General features: G+C 39.5%; 1 protein-coding gene across 2 annotated transcripts in view; it reads left to right on the forward strand.

Moving 5' to 3' along the window:
* ippk (inositol 1,3,4,5,6-pentakisphosphate 2-kinase) overlaps positions 1-23039 on the forward strand; it is a 30293-nt gene that overhangs the window by 1158 nt on the left and 6096 nt on the right. For both annotated transcript variants that reach the window (XM_086293128.1, XM_086293127.1), the window contains 9 exons: positions 9780-9839; positions 13550-13645; positions 16401-16467; positions 16574-16692; positions 17169-17258; positions 19990-20048; positions 21741-21813; positions 22311-22463; positions 22777-22897. In XM_086293128.1, the coding sequence (XP_086149254.1) occupies positions 9780-9839; positions 13550-13645; positions 16401-16467; positions 16574-16692; positions 17169-17258; positions 19990-20048; positions 21741-21813; positions 22311-22463; positions 22777-22897 (838 nt within the window). The remainder of the gene's footprint in view (positions 1-9779; positions 9840-13549; positions 13646-16400; positions 16468-16573; positions 16693-17168; positions 17259-19989; positions 20049-21740; positions 21814-22310; positions 22464-22776; positions 22898-23039) is intronic.

The following is a 23039-nucleotide window of genomic DNA, read 5'->3' on the forward strand; positions in this document are numbered from 1 at the left end:
AGTTTGTTTGGAGAAAAATGATAAGGGCAGGCGAAATGTCACCTTGTAGGATTTTGTTTATTTTCGGTACATCGTTAGCCTGTGTTTGCTAGCTGAGCCGGCTTGCTAGCTAGCACCAGCTAGTTGTTCAGGCAGTCAGTGAAAAACTGTCAAACAGCAGCGAGGCTAATGCTTACAAACTACGTATAGAAGAATGCCCGGACACTGTGTGGTTGACTGATTGGCGATTGTAGTTAAAATGTAAAATCCTCGGGGTGCTCGGGAGCTAATTTAGCCGTTAGCATCTCTCCCATCTTTCCTTCCAGCAGCTGGAAGGAGAGATACGCAGAGAAGAGAGATACTTTTCTGGATTGCTGCCCGACGCAGTGTCTGCTCAGGTCACTTCCACACAGGTTAAGCCGTCTTTACTCACCTGGACAGAGTGGAGCGTTCACTGACGTGCCCCCCTCCCCGGGGAAGTCTCCTTGAAGGCACTGACCTGATCGTGTTGCCGTTGAGCAATCTGTGAAATCTTGTAAGCATGAATCAGATCGAGGATGTTGTAACCTCCTAGACAAAACATTTACATTGAGGGCTTCCTAATAAAACCGTTGGCACTTGTTGTTCAGGTTTTTGTTTTGCAAATTTAGGGTTGGGTAGGATCGACTGTACATTATATTAGCTAAACGGGCAACCAACTTTGACAGGAGGCCACTGGGCTCAAGTAACTTTGCTATTCACCCTGCAAAAATGTATTGAAATTATATACGTATAATACAGTTAATAAAAACATAAATAATAAAAGCAGACAAGAGAAACATTTTCTCCAGGTGCAGAATTAGATCAATGAATTCACAACATACTAGAGCAGACTGTGAGCACACAGTATCCTCAACACTTTTCCATTTGTTTTGCAACTTTTTAGCTTTAAACTAGCTGCAGAAACTATTTTCAGCTTCAAAGAGACATGAGAACTTCCCAATAAACTCACTGGGGCACAGTGAGTTTATTGCCCCAGACCCCTGAGGCCTGTGTGTAATGCCTAAGCTGGCGCTAGGGCTGCTCAATTATGGCAAAAATGATAATCACGGTTATTTTCACTGAAATTGAGATCTCGATTATTTGACGATATTTATTTAACCCTTTAAGACCTACCATAGAACCAAGTCCGCCAGAGCTTATATTATTTTTTTACATGTTGTAGTGCCATTTGTGGGAGCATTTAATAATAATAATAATAATAATAATACATTATCGCACACACCAACCTGTAAATGCTCTTTTGCACAATATTATTACTAGATATATTATATATTATTATTTTTTTTGCACTAACTTGTCTTGTAGCACCTTGGTTCCTGGAGGAACGTTGTTTCGCCTCACTGTGTATTTTTAAACTGTATATGGTTGAAGTGACAATAAAGTTGAACTTGAACTTGAACTTGAACATTTTATTTAAATAGCGCCTTTCAAAGCACCCAAGGACACTGTACAACAGATAAAAACTGGAAATATACACAATGATAAGAATAGAAGATAAAAGTTAAAACATACAGAAATTTAAGAATAGGCAATTTTAAACAAATGAGTTTTAAGGGTGGACTTAAAAAGAGAGAATGAGCTAATATTTCTGAGGTCCGGGGGTAGGGAATTCCAAAGTCGAGGGGCAGAGCAACTAAAGGCCCTCCCTCCCATTGTGATCAGACGAGCAGAGGGAACAGAGAGAGAAAGAGAAGATGAAGATCTGAGGCAGCGGGATGGGAGCTTCATCTGTAATAAGTCAGAGAGGTACGGTGGAGAGAGAGAGTGAATAGCCTTGAATGTATACAGAATTATTTTAAAATGGATGCGAAATTTGACCGGGAGCCAGTGAAGTTGCTTCAGGATTGGGGAGATGTGGTGGGTAGAAGAAGTCCTAGTAATAATACGGGCAGCAGAGTTCTGGACACGTTGGAGCTTGTTGATAGATTTTTGTGTGAGGCGAAATAATAATGAGTTGCAGTAGTCAATTCTAGAGATAACAAGATTATGGATGAGAATGGCAGTGGCGTAAGGTGTGAGGAAGGGGCGGAGGCGATTAATGTTACGGAGTTGGAAATATGCTGCACGTGTAATATTATTGATATGCGAGTTAAAGGATAATGTGCTATCGAGAATGACACCCAAGCTTTTCACAGAGGGAGAGATAGGGACCAGCGAGTTATTGATGGTGAGAGAGAAATTGTTAATTCTGGATAGCAGTCGTTTGGTGCCAACCAGAAGAAGTTCCGATTTATTGCTGTTGAGTTTAAGAAAGTTGGAGGAGAACCAAGAATTGAGTTCAGCTAGACAGAGGATAAGGGAGGGTGGAGGAAGAGTAGAGTCAGGTTTGGTAGAGAGATAGAGCTGGGTGTCATCGGCGTAGCAGTGGAACTGAATATTATATTTACGAAAAATATATCCGAGTGGAAGAAGGTAGATGATGAAGAGAAGGGGCCCGAGGACAGATCCCTGGGGCACGCCAGTGGATAAAGGAGAAAGTTGAGAAGTGAAGGATTTTAATTGAATGAACTGAGTGCGATCAGATAGATATGATTTAAACCAGGCTAGTGGAGTGTGAGAGAGACCAATAGAAGCTAATCTGCTAAGGAGAATGGGATGAGAGATGGTGTCAAAAGCTGCACTCAGATCAAGAAGAATAAGGATGGAGAGGAGACCAGAATCAGCTGCTATAAGAAGGTCGTTTGTTATTTTTATAAGAGCAGTTTCAGTGCTATGTAAAGGACGAAAGCCGGACTGGAACTGTTCGTAGAGGTTATTATCAGTTAGGTGAAGATGGACTTGTGAAGCAACTATTTTTTCAAGGATTTTTGAGAGAAATGGTAGATTGGAGATAGGACGAAAGTTATTAAAGTTGTTGGGATCTAGACCAGTTTTTTTCAGGATTGGGGTAATAGCAGCAACTTTGAAGGAAGCAGGAACAGTTCCAGTGGTGAGTGAAGAGTGAATAATAGCAGATATGAGGGAAAGGAGAGGGAGTAAGCAGGCTTTAACGAGGACAGTGGGGATAGGATCGAGCTGGCAGGTAGAAGGCTTTGATTTATGGATGAGATCAGCAATATCAGCTAAGGATGGAAGTTGAAAAACAGAGAGGAAGTGAGAAGAGGGGGGAGTTAGGACAGAGAAGCTACATTGAGCATTAGGGTCCAGGTCTAAGTGTATTTTATGAATTTTATCAATAAAGAATAGCATTAGAGCATCACAGAAGTTAGATGAATAGAGATGAGCAGGGAGAGAATCAGGTGGCCTGTTAAAAGAATTGAATAGTGAGAAAAGGGTCTTGGTAGAGTTCTTACTTGAGCAGACAATAGCAGAGTAGTAAGCAGATTTGGTTTGACTAATACATTCCTGGTAAAACAGAACGTGGTTATTAAACATATCCTTATGAATAGTAAGGCCAGTTTTCTTATAGAGGCGTTCAAGCTGTCGGCCTTTAGCTTTCAGTAGCCGGAGTTCAGGGGTGTACCAGGGTGCAGAGCGAAAAAAAAGTACAGTTCTGGTTTTTTGTGGAGCCAGGGAATTTAAAATACTACTAAGGCTATGATTATAAAAAAGTACCAGGTCCTCTTGAATAGCTAAATTGTTAGAAGACAAGCAGCTAGAAAAAGCAGAGGAAAGGATATCAAGATTTATATTCTTGATATTCCGGAAAGAGATAATACGGGGGTTGTTAATTACAGAGAGGGTCATGTGAACATTAAAGGAGAGAAGCAGATGGTCCGAAATTGGCAGTTCGTCAGCTGTACAGATGGAGGGGGTAAGTCCAGAGCAGCAGACTAAGTCCAAAGTGTGGCCCTTAATGTGGGTAGTTAGCCCTTAAAGTTGCTATACATCAATACAACTGTTATAGCCCATATTTTAATGATATGTATGCATTAAGTCCATAGTAACTACATTAATTGCAAAAAAATCGTTTTTGTTTTTTTATATATATATTTCTACTTGAAGAAATTTAAGAGGTTTATCCCTCAAAACTTTAAATACAAAAAAGTTGCAAAAAATAGTTTACAACAACAGGAAATTTATTTTGAGTGTCTTCATAGTTTTATTTTGGAGATACAGCAATTTTTATATACTGCACGAAAAACAAAAAAATAATCCTATGATGCAAATTTGCAAAGAAAACAGCATGTGCATCAAAATAAAATATTTCCAGCAGTGCAATTTGAGTTCTAAGCATCCCAGAAACTATTCAGAAAAGTCAAACATGACTTATAAAAACACCAGTATAGGCTTTTAAGGCCTACAAGTAAAAAACTACATTTTCTGCGAAAATGGCAGAAGTCTGTTTCACTGTGGGAAGTGTTACAAACAGCTGATCGGATCGGCAAAGCCTGTTTCTGGAAAATGTTTTTGTTCCTGCAAGCGCTTTTTATGCAATTTTTGCAAAGCTAGATGTGGAAGGAAACCGTGACCTAGGACAAGCTGATGGCATGAGATGTAAGTACAACTCCTCTGGTTTCATATGCAAAAAATTTTATTGCGCTAGCTTATGCGGTTCCAGTTCTACAGGGATTTAAAAATGGTTATACAAAACGGAGCGTGCTGCTCTGACCGGCTTTAAAGGGTTAATAATAACAATGTATTGAATAATGACTTTAAAAAATAATATAAAATAGTGTGCAAATATTGATAACAGTGCAAATGTTTGCAATATAAGAAATAAATGAAAAATGTAAACATCTATGTTTAGTGAACTTTGCAGTGTTGCTCTGTGGTGCAGCTACTACACCGTAGCAAAGTTTACACACTGTGTCTACTTGATCCACGTCTGACTCCGTGAACCCATAATGTTTCCACACCACTGAAGTTTTTTTTTTTTTACCTCTCTTTTCAACCAAAGGCAGTCACTCTCCTCCCCAAATAACTTCTGCTTAGCTTTCCGAGCTTCCCTCGGGTCCTCTTAATTGTTGTGACACGTGTTCGAAACGCAGAGAGGTGCGCTCGATTTGCCACACAGAGCAGCGCGAGAGTAAAGCACGAGGGAGGGGCTAATAATCGGCTCAGTCATTTTTAATGATCGTTGAAAGCCCAGATCGTAATCGTGATTAAAATTCGATTTATTGAGCAGCCCTAGCTGGCGCTGGGTGCTCCACCTTATGAAATCCAGTGACTTTTCCCCCACCATTACAGATTCTTTAAACTCAATGAAGAAATTAAAAGTTCTAAACTGAAGCTTTGTTTGGCACTTCGTATGTAAAACAAGCAAAACGTTCAAGTGAACATTTTGTGGCATTTAACCAGAAGTATTAATTTAAATATCTGTAGATGTTATCGTAGTTCTGATGATTTTCCTTTGGTGGGTGTAAATTAGATGTATAGTAGATCATTATTAGATGTATAGAAATAAATATGCAATATTTCTCAGACATATCTTTTAATTTAAAGAGGGAAATGCTGGTTTTATTCTCAATTTTTAGATATTACCTTTGATTTCTGTTTATACCCCATTTTGCCAGAGATGTTGGTTGAAACAGGTTGGGTACAGTGGTTGTTGTCTCATAGTATTAAGTTTCCTGGTTTGAATCTCCAGGGCAGCTGGGGCCTTTGCATGTTTTCATTTTCATGTATGTGTTTCCTCTTCTCGGTCTAGTTCCTCCTACAATCCAAAGATATGCTTGTGTTTGTTGCCTCTCGCCCTGTGACAGCTGGGATGGGCTTCAGCCCTCCTGTGACCCTCTGTTGGATAAGCATTAAGTAATAGGATGGATGTGGGCTCAAACAAATTTGAAAGATAAATCTAAATTAGAGATGTTCACCGCATAAATATGCTTTCCACATGATGCGTTTTGCATTCCTACAGTCAAGTGTCACCAAATGGTAATTCCACAGAGAGTTGCTTAAAGAGAAATAGCAATAGACAGAAATGAGTCATATTAGGGCTGTGCTATATGACCAAAATCTCATATCCCATATCCCAATTCTATCGTCCTGATAACGATATAAATCACAAAAATGTAACATTTTCTGTAAATTCTGTGAATCTCGGGCAGCTTGTCTTGTGGGAAGTGTTTCCAGCTGCGCTTCATGTAGCTGGACTCCAGTGTTTTAACAGATGCATGAAACTATACATTTTTAGACAGAAGTTGTAACGGCCGCCGTTTTCTTTTGTGAGTATTTATTAGGCTTGCTGTGGGGAAAAGCCTGTTCTAACGTTTGAGTCTAAGGTTTATTTTTTTTAGCACCTGGCAGCTCTTTTTTTTTTTTTTTTTTTTTTTTAAATTCTCATCCGTAAATAATCTGCTCTTTCACGTGATTCCGTTTATTTTGAAAAGTCTCAACAGGATCTTGAGCTTTATTGTGAAAGGTTTATGTGGAACATAAACAAACGGATACGCGATGGTGTTGTTGCTAACCACAACACATAAAAACAGGCGCTTGTCCCTCCATAGTGTGGTTATATAAAATATAAGAGAAAGAGAGAACTTTAAGAAATTAATATAGCCACTACAGTGACCATCAAAACGATGAAAAATATTGCCGTAAACAGTTTATTTTGCGACACCACGAAGCAAACCATAGCGTAAAATGAAACGATAGATGTTTTTATATTGTCATCCGATATATATCGTTATATCGAACAGCCCTAAGTCATATGGATAAAATCTGAGAAATATTTTTTTAAACTTTTATACCAAAACCACATGAAGGTGCCTGTTTTTGGTTGATCCAGGAATTTAAATACTTGTCAGATCAAAGAAGTTAAACAATATATATCCATCATGTAATATTTTAATACTTGGGCTCTGCTAGAGCAGTTTTGCACGATTCACAGTTTAAAACGGTCCTTATTTTATCTTCAGTGGGGGCCTTGGCGCAGACTCTCAGTTCATGCACTGTCTCAAAATAGTTGTTTTAGCTCCTCTCCCTTTACTCTTATTGGCTACCCCACACAAACAGAAGGGTGGAGAAACAGGATGGTGGGGCTTCTGTGTTCACAGCTAGAGCTCTGTGCCTGACATGACCGTATAAGGGATAACAGTTATTATTCACAGCTTTTTGTGCACTTTTATCTACATAGACCTTGTTATTTTGAACTGTGGCATCTATCGATCTATCTATTGATCGTCACATCATTTTTATGTTGAATACTCAAATATATTGCCATGATGAGTGAAAAGTTGTTATATTTTTTCAAAGAAGATAAGAAAAAAAAAAACAAAACAAAATGGTAAAACATTAGCTGGTTGTAATTTTTAAAATTGGTCTGTGGCATAGTGGTTAACAGATTCACCTAATATGCAAAAACCCTTTTCTTCGTGACCTGGAGGACACAGAAACCTAGCCTTAGCGAGCCACAAGCTAGTCCACTCCTAGTGCCGTTCCTGAGCTCGGAAAAATGAGAAGGTTATATAAGAAGTGCATCTGGTATAAAAACTGTGCTAGCTCATCTGCTGTAGCGAACCTTTGGGAAATAAGATTTTACAATTTGCATATCCCAAACTACCATCAGTCAGTCCCAGTCATTAATTAGATTACAGTGATGATAATAAAAAAAAAAAAGATTGTTGCCTGTAGTGGCACAGATGTATATCTCAAGAGTTTTCATCATGCTCTTTTCTTGCATGATGGCCCGCCATTGAGCATGAGTGAGTAAAATGTACTTGGGCAGGAATGACACAGCATACCCGTTTGCTTATATTGGTAAGAGGCAGACACACTTTGGATTTGCCTGATCTTCTGCAAAGAGTATTAAGTGATCTGAATTATAAACCTCACAGACACAGGACTCCTAGTTTCTGTAATGACAGTATGGGACCAGACAAAACCAGCTGGATTTGTTCTTGGCATTTTCAGTCATGTGGACAAGTTTTAACAGGACTGAAAAACTAAGCACACCCTTACTGCTTAGAAGAAGCCATGTGCTGAAGATAAATGAATCAATTACATATGACCATATCTTTAAAAATAAATAAATAAATAAATAAAATGTCAAGGTGCTGCAGACCCAGTCAAAGTTTGGACCAAACCTGACTGAAGTGGAAAACTACTTAACTCAAAATAAAAGCAGAAATCTACGTAGTTTTAGTCTTTTTTTAAAATTTCTTTTAGTCTGTTAAAATCACAGCTTGCCTGATGAGGCTGTGATCAATGTCAATGTCAATGTCCACATTGACGTATGGAGTTTTGATCTATAAGACTGTGAGGGAACTGCTGTTGTTCAGTATTATTGTCAAGCTGTGCTGATGTTTACCTCAACTAACACACAAACTGATAAAAAGTAAACTGAAAGGAGGAAACCCACTCTGGAAACTAACTAAAACTAAACTGAAAACAAGAAGTCAAATGAAATATAAAAAATTAAAGTAATCTGTAATAGGATGTGCTTTTCATGAGTTTTTGAGATAAAATATTTTTGTGTGTGTGTCGGGCATGCGTCATTGTTGGAACTAAGAAAACTGAACTGAAAAGGGCCCATGTAAATCAGTGATAGTGAATTAATAATGAAGTGTGCATATGTGTAAATGGCCTATATTTATATAGCGCTTTACTAGTCCCCAAGCGCTTTACACATTCAGTCATCCACCCCTTCACACTGACAGAGGCGAGGCTGCCGAACACTGACCAGTAGGCAACGGGTTAAGTGTCTTGCACAACGACCGAGAATGTCCAAGCCGGGGTTCGAACCGGCAACCTTCCGATTACAAGGCGAACTCCTAACTCTTGAGCCACGATTGCCCCCTGTCCTTTGACTGTGGTGTAAGCGCCCCAATGATCCACACATCCAAGTCCTGCTCCCCTCTAAATATAATTCTGCTTTATTTAACTCTCTAAAAATGGAAAATGGGCCCAAAATCACTACATCTAAGTAAGGGTGGGAAATTTCTCTCCGCTAACACAACTGAGTAAATTAAGTTATGATCGTTTCACAAACTGTTCTGGGAATGTGTTTGGAAAACAAAGAGCTCAGACTTATTAGCGTGGCTTCAAAGGAGTTAGATAAAAGAAGCAGGCTTTACATGCAAAGCTACATCCTTTTATTCAAAGCAGTTCTAACATTAGATGTTTTTTTTACACGTGACCTACGAGGCCAGTTTCTTTTATTAATTTCTTTCCCACGTGTAGCACACAGCAGGTGCATTTACACTACTGAAAAGGCTCTATGTGGTTTAAGCGCTGGTAACGTGTGGGTAGAGTGTGCAGGGAGTGAACATGTGGGTGTCGTGGGCAATTTCTAGAAAATGTTCAGGGCGGTGTTACAACGTGTGAAAAGTCTTAATAACATTGCATCTGTGGACATTTAACTTGAAAAAAAAATTGACCCTGGTTATTGAATTACTTCATTAAAAATATAATATTTAATTAATAATAAACAATAAATGTTGATTATTTTATATATTGTTTTTATTATTATTTAGTTTGTACAACATTCACAGTGCAGTAAAATGCATTGTCTGCTCTGTAACTTTTTTTTTTGTGAGCATGTTGACGATCAGAACTAAAGTCTCTGTGTTTTCTGTCAGCGTGCTAAGGCGTGTGAATGGGCTTCACTGACTGAGTGTTTGAATGTTTTTGTGCACAGTAACACAAGTCTGAACTTGCACTCCGATGCAGATATTTGGATGCCTACTGCAGTCTTTAGCATTAATTATACCACTCGTGTGTTTTGTTCCCAAACACACTCTGGACGTGATGTTCTTAAGGACTCTTGTGACTTGCACTGACTGGGTTCAGTATTTCAGATGTGTGTCCAGATGTGTCCTTTTTTTTGTCTTCTTTCCAAAAATGAGCTTAATTGATGCTTTTGATGTCTTTTGCAGCATCCCAGAGTTCTGCGCCTACTCAAGTATCCAGCAGAGGACTCTGAAAACCCTCCACAGGTAATGAGTCTGTTCGCTGAAGGGGTGGAGGGCCTGAGCCTACACTTTTGAGAGCCAGAGAAACATGCACACTGTTGAGTTTATTTCCTTCCCCTTGCATTAAGAGAAAGAATGTAGGCTATACCTTTCACCGAGCTTCCGTTGCATACAGTGAGGGATTTATTTAGTCTCTAACTATTGAACATAAGTGCATTTATGTTAGTGCAACAGCTAAAATGTTGTTAAATCCTAACAATTAGAGCTGGGCGATATAAGATTTTTTCATATCACGATATGTTTTTTTCATTTCTGGCGATAACGATATCTATCACGATATAAGCCAAATAACTATATTTGTAAGATTTTAATGTGCCGTTGCTCACAAGTAAAATGTGAAATAATCAGCAGCTTGTTTTTATTTAAATATTTATTTCCCATAATAAGTTCAACAGGGTAGATGTACTTAAGGAACATGAGACTTTTTCAGATAAATAAAGGCAAATATTGCAAACTACACAAAAGGCAGCCGCTAAAGCGTTTAAGTTTCAAAATAGAACAAACGAAACAGACTAAATTGTCAATTCCACTTAGAAACAAAATATTAATTCTAAAAATAAATCTTAGTTTGTTTTACAGAAGAACAGACAAAACTGACTAACTTTTGTCAATATCAAATAAACTGAGAACTAAAAGGAAATTCTCAATCTCTCCTTGTTGTATAGCTGAGCTTTTCAAACAGTTTTAACAGTTACTTTAGTCTGACAAAAGCCGAATGACGAATTAGCGCTTCCAGTCAGAGACTGAGGCTACGTCCACACGTACACGGGTATTTTTGAAAACGGAGATTTTCCGTTTTCGTTTTTTAAAAAAAAAAAAAAAAAAAAAAAAAAAAAAATCCCGTCCACACATAAAGGGAGAAATGAAGGAAAACGCTGCTATGAACATGCCAAAGCAGCAGGTGGAGCTAGATTCCTAACCGTGCAGAAATGTTGGCCAATCAGAAGTCTAGAAGCCTCGGTGGGAAAAAGTAAACAAAGCTGGGGTCGTATGTGTGGAGGGACAGTAACTGTGTGTATATGTAAGCATTTAAACACTGCAGAGAGTAGAATTAACAGTAACAGTATTGTAGAAATTCATTTCACCGAAACAATAACTTGGCGCACAGTGTGACGTCAAAAAATGCGCACACCTTTGACGCTGCGTTTTCTCTGTTTTTCTAGTCCAAACGTAAATGCAAAAACGGAGTTTTCAAAAATCTTCGTTTTCAGTGACCAAAAACACCGTTTACATGTGGACGAAAGGTGCAAACGCATAGAAAAATCTGCGTTTTCAAAAATACCCGGGTACGTGTGGACGTAGCGCATGCACCAGTTTATTGTATTTCCAGACTTGCTTTCGGCACATTTACAGTGCACGCTACTCTGTTTTTTGTCAGACTTGAAATAGCCGAAATGCCTTCACACTACGGAACTTCTATGGCTCTTCCGTTCGACAATCTCTCCGGCATTGGAACCATCATGTTTTCTCTTCGGTCACGCTCGGTTGATTTTTCTAGTCGGCGCACTCATTTCCTCCATTACCCGGGCGGTACGGTGGCTGGCTGCTTCCCAAACAAATACACATGTGCGGCTTGGCACTTGTGCTGTATGTAACAAGTCACGTGACGTGACGCTGCGGCTGTGATTGGTTCGGCTCTGCGCTACGTAATTTGGATTGGCTGTTCTTTTTTTTTTTTTTCTTTTTTTCTTTTTTTTAAAGAGGACAAGAGCGGCGAGGTCTATCGCGATAGTTTAATTTTTCTATCGAGTAAAAGTTATATCGCGATACATATCGTTATCGTTCTATCACCCAGCTCTACTAACAATCTACTGGTTCTTGACTTTATGCATGCCCTTTAAAGCTGTACTAACTTGTTCAGTCTGGTTTGTATGTGTAAAATGTCTCATCAGCATCTCCTTGAGTCTTCGTCATGTCTTCTTTGCAACAGTGTCATTTTTCACTGACGAGCGCAAACACCAAGTGGAAAATAATTGGAGACAAACAAGCGTCTCTGCAAACACTGTCGCATGAATCTCCAGTGTAATGTCAAACTAGCAGACAGAAATACCCCCCTTCCCCCTCCCACCATTGAGTTGATGATGGATCAGTGCAGCCATTTCTGGGGAAATCAATATATAAAAAAAGTTGGCATGGATCACAATCTACTGCTGATAATTCTGACCTTTGTTAATTCCTGAAACTGATTTGAGGGAGGGCAATGGATGAAATTTGGGTCTGTTGTCTTCAGTTTAAGGAGTTCAGCACTGATTGGCACACTGGTGTAAGCACTTAGTATGTTATATCTGCTGTCAGAGAATTTACAACCTGAAGCAATGAAAACAGTTTACTGTTATCAACACGGCTTTTTGCACATCGGGCTTAACTTGACTCAGCTCTACTTAAACCGCATGCGGTGAACAGTTCACCTCAAGTTGTTTTTTTTTTTTTTGTTTTTTTTTTAAGTAGAAATAGTATTTCACATTTTCTGCTTTTCTTGGGGTTCTTGTCTGAAAAATATCAAACTAACCAGTGTCTGTTTTTTATTTTTATTTTTTTTTTTTATGTCAGCTCACGAAGCTGGTCATGAGCTGCCAGCTGATGGACAGAGTAAATGAGGCTGTTCGCACCTGTTGGCTGACTGAAGTCTGCCTCACAGCCTTCATTTACATGGAGATTGTAGTTGTTTACATCTTTGTCAGATTGAAGATTCAAATGCAAACCAAAGTGTGGCCCCACACCCACGCCCAAAATTCAAATTTATTTCATTCCATCAGATAGAATGTCAGGACTGACTGTTTCCAACGTCTAAGTCATGAGTCATACCACAGACGTTAAATAGGGTTCAAAAAGTAAAACAAATGGTACAAGCAGCTTAAGCTTGCATTCCTTTAACTCATATGTCAGCTTTAAGTCTTGTTAATAAACAGAAGGGTGTTCATTTTTTAAGGTGCTACCATATGAGCGTGCCCTGTCACAGTTAGATCCACCCCTTGCTCACCACAACCTGGATAACACTTCCCGATTTACCACAATTCTGAAAAACTAGTTCATGCATTTATTTTTTAGTATGGTGGTTTTCTGCTAACTGAACCATTTAGCTTTTAGGAAAAAAAAAACTGTATGAAAACATGTAGGTATATGGGTGTTAAAATCCCAGAGATTCCAGTACTGGTTGGTGGAGTTCAGGTTTCACATTACTGCTGGTTCTGGAGTTAATTTATTTTTCTTTTTTTAATCACAGACTTGGTTTATTTTTAGAAACTTCCTCTTTCATATGCATGAGCTCAAAGCTGATTAACCAGCTGGTAATTTAACAAAATTTCTTTTCTTTTAAATCTTGCATCCTGTTCCTGTTGGCAGATGATTTTTCTGCACAGACTTCTCCATTTCATGCTGCACCTTCAGTCAGTGTTTATCATGGGTGTGGCTGGTTTTGTAGAGAGTTCTACCTTTAATCCTCCAAAGCTCACACTTCCCGGCTGTTTGTGCAAGTTGGAGGAAAATGCATCACTGAACAGCAGCACATCTGTTTGACTAACAGATTCATTATAATCATATCTGATTCCGTGACACTCGAGAAGCGATTAAATATCTCTCCTTTGCTGTTAAAATTTGGCTTTAACTAACATGATATTACCTGCTGGTTTGTGTGTGTGTTTACCTGCCTGTCTTTGTGTGTGTTTGTCCCCCAGACAGCAGAGCAGGCTTACAGGCAGATCCAGAACATTGTTGACTTTAGCTCCAACGTGATGAGCAGCCTGCTTGGGGAGAAGTTTATCCACAGCGGGGTAAGATGGGGTCAAGTCTTTTACTTTCAGGAACACTGGACTGATTTAGCTTTGCATCACTGAGGATGGCGAAGGACCTGGATCACAGAGGGTTTCAGGATCAGTGGATGTCCTCGTTTAAAATATGTTGCCTTTTTCCTTTTACTTGTTGTAATAAACTGTAGAGGAGAACATCCAGTATGGCTGTGCTGCCGCTTGTCTTCATCTGCTGGCTCAATGTTAGAGCATCCCCTCTGTGATCCAGGCTCTTGTGATTCATTATATATATCCTATAAGTTATAGCACTGGTTTGCTTGCCCGTGTTTGTAAATTGGAGTGTGTTAATGAAAATGTGAATGCATTGTTATTCCTGAATGACTCTTTGAAAATCATGACCATCCCTAGACCCGTGTCAGGTGCTCTACCAGAATTATTTATCTTGAGATGTTTGGAGTGTGCTGCGGGTGTCGGGTGATATGTTGTAGTGATTACTAGGGCTGCTCGATTATGGCAAAAATGATAATCGCGATTATTTTCACTGAAATTGAGATCTCGATTATTTGACGATATTTATTTAACCCTTTAAGACCTACCATAGAACCAAGTCCGCCAGAGCTTATATTATTTTTTTACATGTTGTAGTGCCATTTGTGGGAGCATTTCAAGTTGCTATACATCAATACAACTGTTATAGCCCATATTTTAATGATATGTATTCATTAAGTCCATAGTAATTACATTAATTGTAAAAAAAAGTGCAATAAACTACAAAAAAATTGAAAATCGTTTTTGTTTTTTTTTTACATATATTTCTACTTAGAGAAATTTAAAAGGTTTATCCCTCAAAACTTTAAATACAAAAAAAGTTGCAAAAAATAGTTTACAGCAACAGGAAATTTATTTTTGAGTGTCTTCATAGTTTTATTTTGGAGATACAGCAATTTTTATATACTGCAGGAAAAACAAAAAAACAATCCTATGATGCAAATTTGCAAAGAAAACAGCAGGTGCATCAAAATAAAATATTTCCAGCAGTGCAATTTGAGTTCTAAGCATCCCAGAAACTATTCAGAAAAGTCAAACATGACTTATAAAAACACCAGTATAGGCTTTTAAGGCCTACAAGTAAAAAACTACATTTTCCGCGAAAATGACATCACTTCCGGTTTCGGGCAGGAAATGGCGGGCATGCGATAGTTTGCACTGACGTCTGTTTCACTGTGGGAAGTGTTATGAACAGCTGATCGGATCGGCAAAGCGTGTTTCTGGAATATTATGTTTTTGTTCCTGCAAGCGCTTTTTATGCAATTTTTGCAAAGCTTTATGTGGAAGGAAACCGTGACCGAGGACAAGCTGATGGCATAAGATGTAAGTACAACTCCTCCGGTTTCATATGCAAAAAATTATTGCACCAGCTTACCTGGTTCCGGTTCTACAGGGATTTAAAAATAGTTATACAAAACAGAGCGTGCTGCTCTGACCGGCTTTAAAGGGTTAATAATAACAATGTATTGAATAATGACTTTAAAAAATAATATAAAATAGTGTGCAAATATTGATAACAGTGCAAATGTTTGCAATATAAGAAATAAATGAAAAATGTAAACATCTATGTTTAGTGAACTTTGCAGTGTTGCTCTGTGGTGCAGCTACTACACCATAGCAAAGTTTACACACTGTGTCTACTTGATCCACGTCTGACTCCGCAAACCCATAATGTTTCCACACCACTGAAGTTTTTTTTGTTTTTACCTCTTTTCAACCAACGGCAGTCACTCTCCTCTCCAAATAACTTCTGCTTAGCTTTCCGAGCTTCCCTCGGGTCCTCTTAATTGTTGTGACACGTGTTTGAAATGCAGAGAGGTGCGCTCGATTTGCCGGAGGAGCGCGAGAGTAAAGCACGAGGGAGGGGCTAATAATCGGCTCAGTCATTTTTAATGATCGTTGAAAGCCCAGATCGTAATCGTGATTAAAATTCCATTTATTGAGCAGCCCTAGTGATTACCATTTTACACTTGTGGAGACATTACTAATTAATGAGACTTGATCCATCTTTTGTTCAGAAGAGAGACCAAAGCGCGGCTCGCATCTGTGTTTGTCAAGTCACTTTAGCCATTCATGAGAGCGGCAATTTCAGTTATTAGTGGCCTTTAATACTTCCTAAATATAAAGTAATGCAACACTGTAAAGAAGTAGATGTCTCATTTATAGCAATGACATATCTTTGCTAAAGCAACTGTGACTCCTAAAGACAAGACTATCAGAACATTCAGAAATCATGAGATAACAATTTTCCAAACAGAAACGATGCCTAAGGTTGCTTTATTTATTTTTAAGTGGACTGTTTCACCAGTTTGATCTATTCTGAGCTGCATCATAAATCAGATATTCCGAAAAACAATGAGTCAGTGTTGAAGTCTGGAGGGCTTATACCACATGAGCATCATTCCCTGGTCAGATGATGCTTAACTTTACATGTAAAAGCGGAATTTGTCCTTCTTACATTTATAGTAGTGTCCAAATTCATGCCGTACCTCACATGTGATGGTTATTAAAACGTGTTAAAGCAGTGTTTTGTATGATTCTTCGGTTGTGTATTATAGGAAGGATTTTTATTAGGGTGTTTATGTAAATGTTCGACATTGACTTTGTGACACCAGCCTGCTCTGCATGCTATCGCTTCCATGATGAACTTAAGATAAGCACGCTGCCTGGAGTTAGCGGTGCTTTACATAGATGTAGCAGCAGCTTAACAGATGCTTTATTTTCCATACAGGAAGTGGTTAAACTGCCTCTCGAGTTTGTGCGGCAGTTATCAATCAAAGTCCAACATCAACGTCCAGGTGAGACTGAAATGTTTATCGCTTGTTTCGACTTGTGATAGTTCTGTAACGGCACAATGAGCTGCAGTCAGATTAAACAAACGCTCTGTCTTTCTGTGTGCGTCAGCGTGGCGCTGTGATAAGGTGATGGACATCTACAGTGGGTGTGCGCTCTGTCTGCCCAACCTGACGTCTCCAGCCCTCCACCAGCCAACACACACTCCCCCACTCTGCATCGAGATCAAGGTAAACACACACACACTTGTGGTAGTCTAAGCCAACTTTGTCCCTTTGTACATGGTCAGGGGTTTTCCTTCAAACAATAAAGGTCACACATCAAAGACTTTTTGTCCTTTACTGCAAAAGAAAATCCTGGATTGTTATTGAAACTTGTATTGAAATTTTTTTAGATATTTTGTTTATTACACGTCCAGGAATAACAGGGCAACACACAGACTTTTGTTAAGTAACTCACATTCATTGTTGTAACTAATGCCCCTCCAGATATTTCTTCCTGAAAATAATAAAGTTAATTAGATTTGGCTTGTTGTTAATTTCAGTTGAAGCTCAGTAATAAAAGTGATGTTCAGCCATAGAGATAGAAATCTCGTGGCCAGGACCTACACCATTGTCACACACACACAGTGATCGGACTAAAGTCACATGAGGGTGAGTATGAGTGTGTGTGTGTGTGTCTCACTCAGCTGATGTTTTGTTTTCAGCCTAAATGCGGTTTCCTGCCATCCCCCAAACATGTCAGCAAAGACATCAAGACCAAAGTGTGTCGCTACTGCATGCACCAACATTACAAAGTAAGTACAAAGACACAGCACAGCTACAGAACAGCATGATGGGAAATCAGGCATATTGGATGTTTATGGGCTGAAATCAGAAGTATAAGAATCTAATGCTCTCTTTACTAAACATTACCGTGTTTTGTCCACCTCAGCCTGTCGTTCTTTATTACAGCCCACGAGGCTCTTCACTCCATAATGAGTCAGTGTTGTAGACTCAGGACTTTTCCTCCCATCATGCAAACACAATGAAATTGCAGCTATGCTAACCTCATAATGGGTGTGACACTGAAAAACATTTAAAATGATAAGACATTTTAAAATACTGGAGGATAATTGTTATAAAAGAATAACTAATGAGGGTGCAAGTGCATCAGCAGCCGTACACTATTGCACAGAAAGTGTCAAACAACAGCACAAACTATAACATGTATGTGTGTTGCATATAAAAGTGCACATATGGTTGTAGCTGCTGGTACAGGCGACTCTGGGTTTGTAAAACAGAAAATGTTGTGTTGCTGTTATTTCTCCTCTCTGTCTCTGGTTCAGACAGCATTAAATTCAAGTCCCTAAAAAACTTACTGACTGCACAAAGTTGGATGTCCTATTTCCTTAAATGAAAACCAGTATTCAGTTTAAAAAAACTAAAGTGGGCTGGATCTGTGTGAGTATCAGGTTAGCTCAGCCTGAGTTTACGTGAAGTCAGGGAGTCAGGAAATAAAACAAAAAAATACTGCACCCTGACTTATTGTTTTAAATAATTGTGATCATTGCCAAAATCGATCAGCTCTATGAGATGATTGTATGTATAAGTAATTCCTGTGAGCCGAACGCTCAGGTAGCTCATCCTAAAAAGGTAAACCTGCCTGAGCAGGTTTTTTTGTGTTCAGTTAACTTGTTCATGTCATGTTTTGTCAAACTTCCCGTTGGATAAGTGAAGCTTTGATGCCTTCAGAACAGTGTGTGTAGTATTTTCATGTGTGTGCGTGGCTCCACTTATAAATAAAGCGACTGTGTGCAGATCCTCAAACGACCTTTTTCATCCATCTGATTTGTGTCTGTAGCTGCAGTGAAGTAATCAGCTGAAGGCAGTAACTTGTTTAAAAAACAAAAACAAAACAAAACTGAAAATGTGAGCCTTTGTTAGATGATCACATGATCAAACAGAGGGAGTAAAGAATGAAAGCTGCTCCAAATAAAGGTCTGTTATCTTCTGCTGTTCAGATGCACAAAAGCCCTGATTGATCGTGGCCTGGATGGGCACACCTAAAGTCTAATGCTTGTTTTGAGCTCGAGCTGGGGAAGAGGATTGCAGATGGTGCTTGTTGTCGATGGAGGAAGTGTACAGAATATCCTGTCCAAACAGTCTGTGGGTCACTGTTACTTGTGCTGCTGTCGGTCTGTCAGGCAACTGCAGAGAAGACAAAGTTATAACCTACGAAGAGCTGAACTGAAACGGAGTGTTTTAAAAATGGACAGTGTCTACTGCAGCCACAGTCGGCCACACGTGTCTCCGCTCTGAAGAGGTCAAAACTCCAGCAGCACCTGTAATTGCAGCTCACAAGCTGAAATGCGTCACTCAGCCATTAAAGGTTTTCTGCATCCTCTGAAGTGCTGCTGGAGGTTTTCACCTGATCAGTTTATTTTCCCCCCTGAGCATTTTTGAAGTGGGTCATGCTGTGCAAGAAACCTGTGTTCTGTTTCAGCATAGAGTGATAGCATATAGATAAAGGTAGCACACACTGAGGTCTACAGATACTGAGAAAAGCAAGTTTTAAAATAGATTTTTAGTTTTCTTAGAATTAAAATGCGAGCTCACTTTGAAGTATAGAGTAACTCGGTCCTTTTAAGCTCTATAAAACTGTTCAGTTTTCTCTTTGGGGTCAGTTATTGATTATGAAGATTTCAGTCCTGTTTCTCACTTGTGACTAATGATTTTGTATTCTGTTCTTTGTTTGGCGGTCAATCAGTCTGTTGTTCACTTACAAAGGCCCGTTATTCCAAGCTACCCCATATCACTTTCAAAGTGTTACTACTGAAGCACATGGATACAGGAAGTGCCATGAGGTGCTGGGGAACGGGTTTCTGGTAGTCTACATCTTTCTAAAAGGCAAACAATAGAAATTAAGTCCGTCCCTCCTCTCAGTGGTTACCAGCAGCCAGCAAGATACTGAAGAAAACAAGATGATCGCTGAATGTTGCCACTCAGCACTGACATGATGTATTCATGCTCTTTTACAGTTGTACGACCTGTCGCAGTCTTTGTAACGGTTAACTGCTTCCTTTTACCTCCGGTCTACAAGACGAGAAGGAATTTTATCTATCCCAGGTCCCATCCTCTCTCCCAAAGTTGGGCCTTTCTGGATCATTAGATTCTTGAAACGAGTCTCTGCTCTAAATTGCTAAATGACGAGAGACCTGTTTTTAAAGCAGGAGTGTCAATCACGCCGTCTTAGAAGAGAAATGGAACCGGCAGAACAAAGAACGGTGGCAGTTCATATTGCACACTTCAGAACAAATTTACAAAGACCACCATCCTTCAAATGACAAAACGGCAAAAAAAAAAAACGAGAACAAAACCGCTCACTAACTTTTAAAACACATGTTAATAAAAATCTGAAGGTTGATCTCATCAAAAGTTTAGGACTAGATTTAGTCTAGCCCCATGAAAACCCGCACCTAACAGATGTTTGCTGTTTCTGTGTTGCTTCTCTCCGTTTGACATTTCTCCACTCTTCTGTGTCTGCAGGTGGCCAACGGGAAGTGGAAGAGACGCAGTTTTTACTGTCCACTCGACCTGTTCTCAGGGTGAGACTCTGCAGTGTTTAAGACACAGCTGCCTTTAGTGTCATTTACCATTCATGAAATGTTTTCTTCAAACATTGCAGTAACACAAAGTGAAGGAAAAATACTTTGGTTATCTCACAGTTGAAGTGGAATAATGCATTCACTGTGCAGCCAGTCCTGTTTGTGAGGTGTTTGTTGAAGTGTGTTATCTGTGCCGCTCATGTTGTGGTCTGGAGCAGCTGTGTGAAAGGGCGGCTGAATAACACTGTGGCACTCCTGATTGGATGCTCCCGTCCCCACTTTGTTTAATATTCCTGACGTGATGGATGGAAAACATCTGGCCACAGCTACGAAGACTTTATCAGGCCCTTTATCAGAAATTCGTGTGCTATGAAGTGAAGGGTGAACACATGGGCTGATATTTTGATGAGTTGAAATGTGGGCCCGTGACAGCTGATGATGCCGGCTTTGCACGATGATGGCTTTGGATGGAAAATTCCTTGTGTTGATCTGTTTACTGTGTGATGAAGTGTTTAAACATTAGTCACACACATGGGCCTGACATTTAAGAGTACACGTGGTTTTCCTCTCACATTTTTCTACATCTCTGACCTGACGCCAAACCTGCTGATTTTCCTTAATGTGGGTATGGGAGGGTAAAAAAGCTAAAACCATGGGAGTAACCTCCTAATTTGTTGTGCAGTAAAAAAACAAATAAAGATAAAGAAATGTTAAACTGAATTGCTTGAACAACAAGCGACATTAACAGTAATTGAGTCATTTTTTTGTGATTAAAATCATCATTACTTGTCGGGGACAAAAAAAAAATAATTAATTGTAGTGAAAAAGTTGTAAATAAGGGAGAAGCTGCTTCTTCCCTGAGAGGCCTCCAAACAGGCTGACTTGTTGAATCTTCTTCTACTTGTGCAGTTGTGAACTTCAACATTTAGCGTGCTAAGCGAGGCCTGTGGAGTCTGAGATTAGCTCTTGGGTGTTCTGCACACTCTGACCTTACGGTGACTTTGCTGGGATATCCACTCCTGGAAGATTGTGGATTGTAACAGGAGCCTGAATGCTCCAGACCAGGAAAGTGATGAAACCTCTGCTTTTATGTAGGTGCCCACACTTGCCTCTATCAGGTCGCCCAATAATGTTGTTGTGCCCCCTCACCTGAATTCTGCTCATACACCTAAACTATAAGTTGCACTAATTCATGCAGTTTGTTAATAAGAAACTTAAATGGCCATATTACTGATAAGTTATTGCAGAGTAAGCTCAGTTTACTTACTTGGTTCACAGATGTTTATCGTGGTAACCAGCACCACTGTGCAGGTCAGACTTTGGGAAGGTCTCCTAGTGTCTCTTTGACACTAAAGAGGCTGGTTTTAAAACAAGGTCCTACTCGAAAACAGCAAACAAAAGGTCACTGATTCACTTCACAGAAAAAATGTCTGCTGCTGGAAGACGAATGTTTTTGAACATTTAACTGTGGCTACACTTCTCTGATTGTTCTATGTGTGGGTGTGACTATGGATAACGTGAGAGAGCAAGTGTGTTTTTATTAATTAAATGGAATAGTGAACCGACTTGAGCTAACCCAACCCCAACACCTCAGCGTCTTCCTAACATGCAGACGTTTATTTTCCGTACTGCAGATCAGCTCTTGAGAATAAAGCTTCTATTTCTGTGTTGTTGTTGTTTTGTTTGTTTTAGGAACAGACAGAGAATGCATTTTGCCATCAAACACCTGATAGAAGAACCTCAGAACAACTTCAAAGTATTCAAGGTGAGTTCAGTCACACTCATACATGTTTAACTTGAAGTCTTTGTTTTTATGCGGCCTTGTTTTTACTTCTAGGAATTTCACCTTGGAACTATTTCAACATAAATAATATCCTGTTTTCTAAATATTTATGCTGGCTGTGATGAGCGTGTTTACTTTTTCACTGTGAGAGATCAATAGATCAAAAGGTGAAAGAAACCTGGAGCTCTTCACTGTGAACGAACAGGAAATGTAAGCTGAGGGCACGCCTCTCTAAGAACAATTGTGTGATGGAGGTGAAGTCATTGGAAAAGGCTCAAAATGCAGTAACAGAAAAAGAGTTTGATCTAATCCAACTTCTAAATGCACCACAAGCATCGCTGGTTAAAACTTTGGCCTCGTGTTTTCATGAACTCATCCTCAAAATGTCTGAAATAAAGAAAACCGGACACTCAGTATCAGGTCTGTGTCATCTGAGGTCACTTAAGCAGCCACAGTAAAGTGTGTGTGTGTTTTTTCAGGGCGGTCAGTGTATTTACAGCAGTAAGGAAGGCAGCGACGAATCGCCGGACATGAACTCTCTGCTGCATCATCTCAGACCTTACTTCCTACACGCAAACAATCGAATGAACTGTCACGTGACCTGCAAAGCAGTCCTGAACGACTTCATTCAGGTAAAGGCACACCTGAATAAATCTGCTGCAGTCTTACACTGGGACTATTCATTACATACAGACTAACAGGATAGTATGCAGGAATTCATAAAGTTCAGCATGAACAGAACTGAAACTTTTTACCTTTTAAAGGAGGATTTAATTTAAAAGGGTGTGCTGTTGTGTGTGTGCCTTAAAAAAACGAACTTTATTTTTCAGCAGTATGGAGATTTATTGTGTATGAGCATTTTTCTTTTTAATGTACAGTACACACAGTTTATAAATCCCATCCTCGAGATTTTAAAATGCTGACCCCCCCACCCGTTGTCTGCAGGTCCTGGTGAATGCCCTGCTGAGCAGTGGAGGAGGAGATGGCGGTGTGGTGGCGGACAGACAAGCGGAGGGGCGGAGTTTCTGTGAGGCGAGCATCTTCAACAAAGAGAGGATTCGCCATGGTCAGGACCTTTCTTTTCTTTTGGGGTGCAGACGGGTTCACTGATCTTAAGTAGTCCAACATTATCAGCACTAGTTTTTTTTTTAAAGTTTTCATCCACAGAGCTGGAGCAGTCCCACCATTCCCGTGTTAATCACATGCCT

Source organism: Aulonocara sp. 'chitande type north' Nkhata Bay, linkage group LG5 (assembly GCF_057382095.1).
Source record: "Aulonocara sp. 'chitande type north' Nkhata Bay isolate Kocher_YH1m ecotype deep benthic linkage group LG5, A_spYH_male_GT1.1, whole genome shotgun sequence".
Classification (NCBI taxonomy): Eukaryota; Metazoa; Chordata; class Actinopteri; order Cichliformes; family Cichlidae; genus Aulonocara; species Aulonocara sp. 'chitande type north' Nkhata Bay.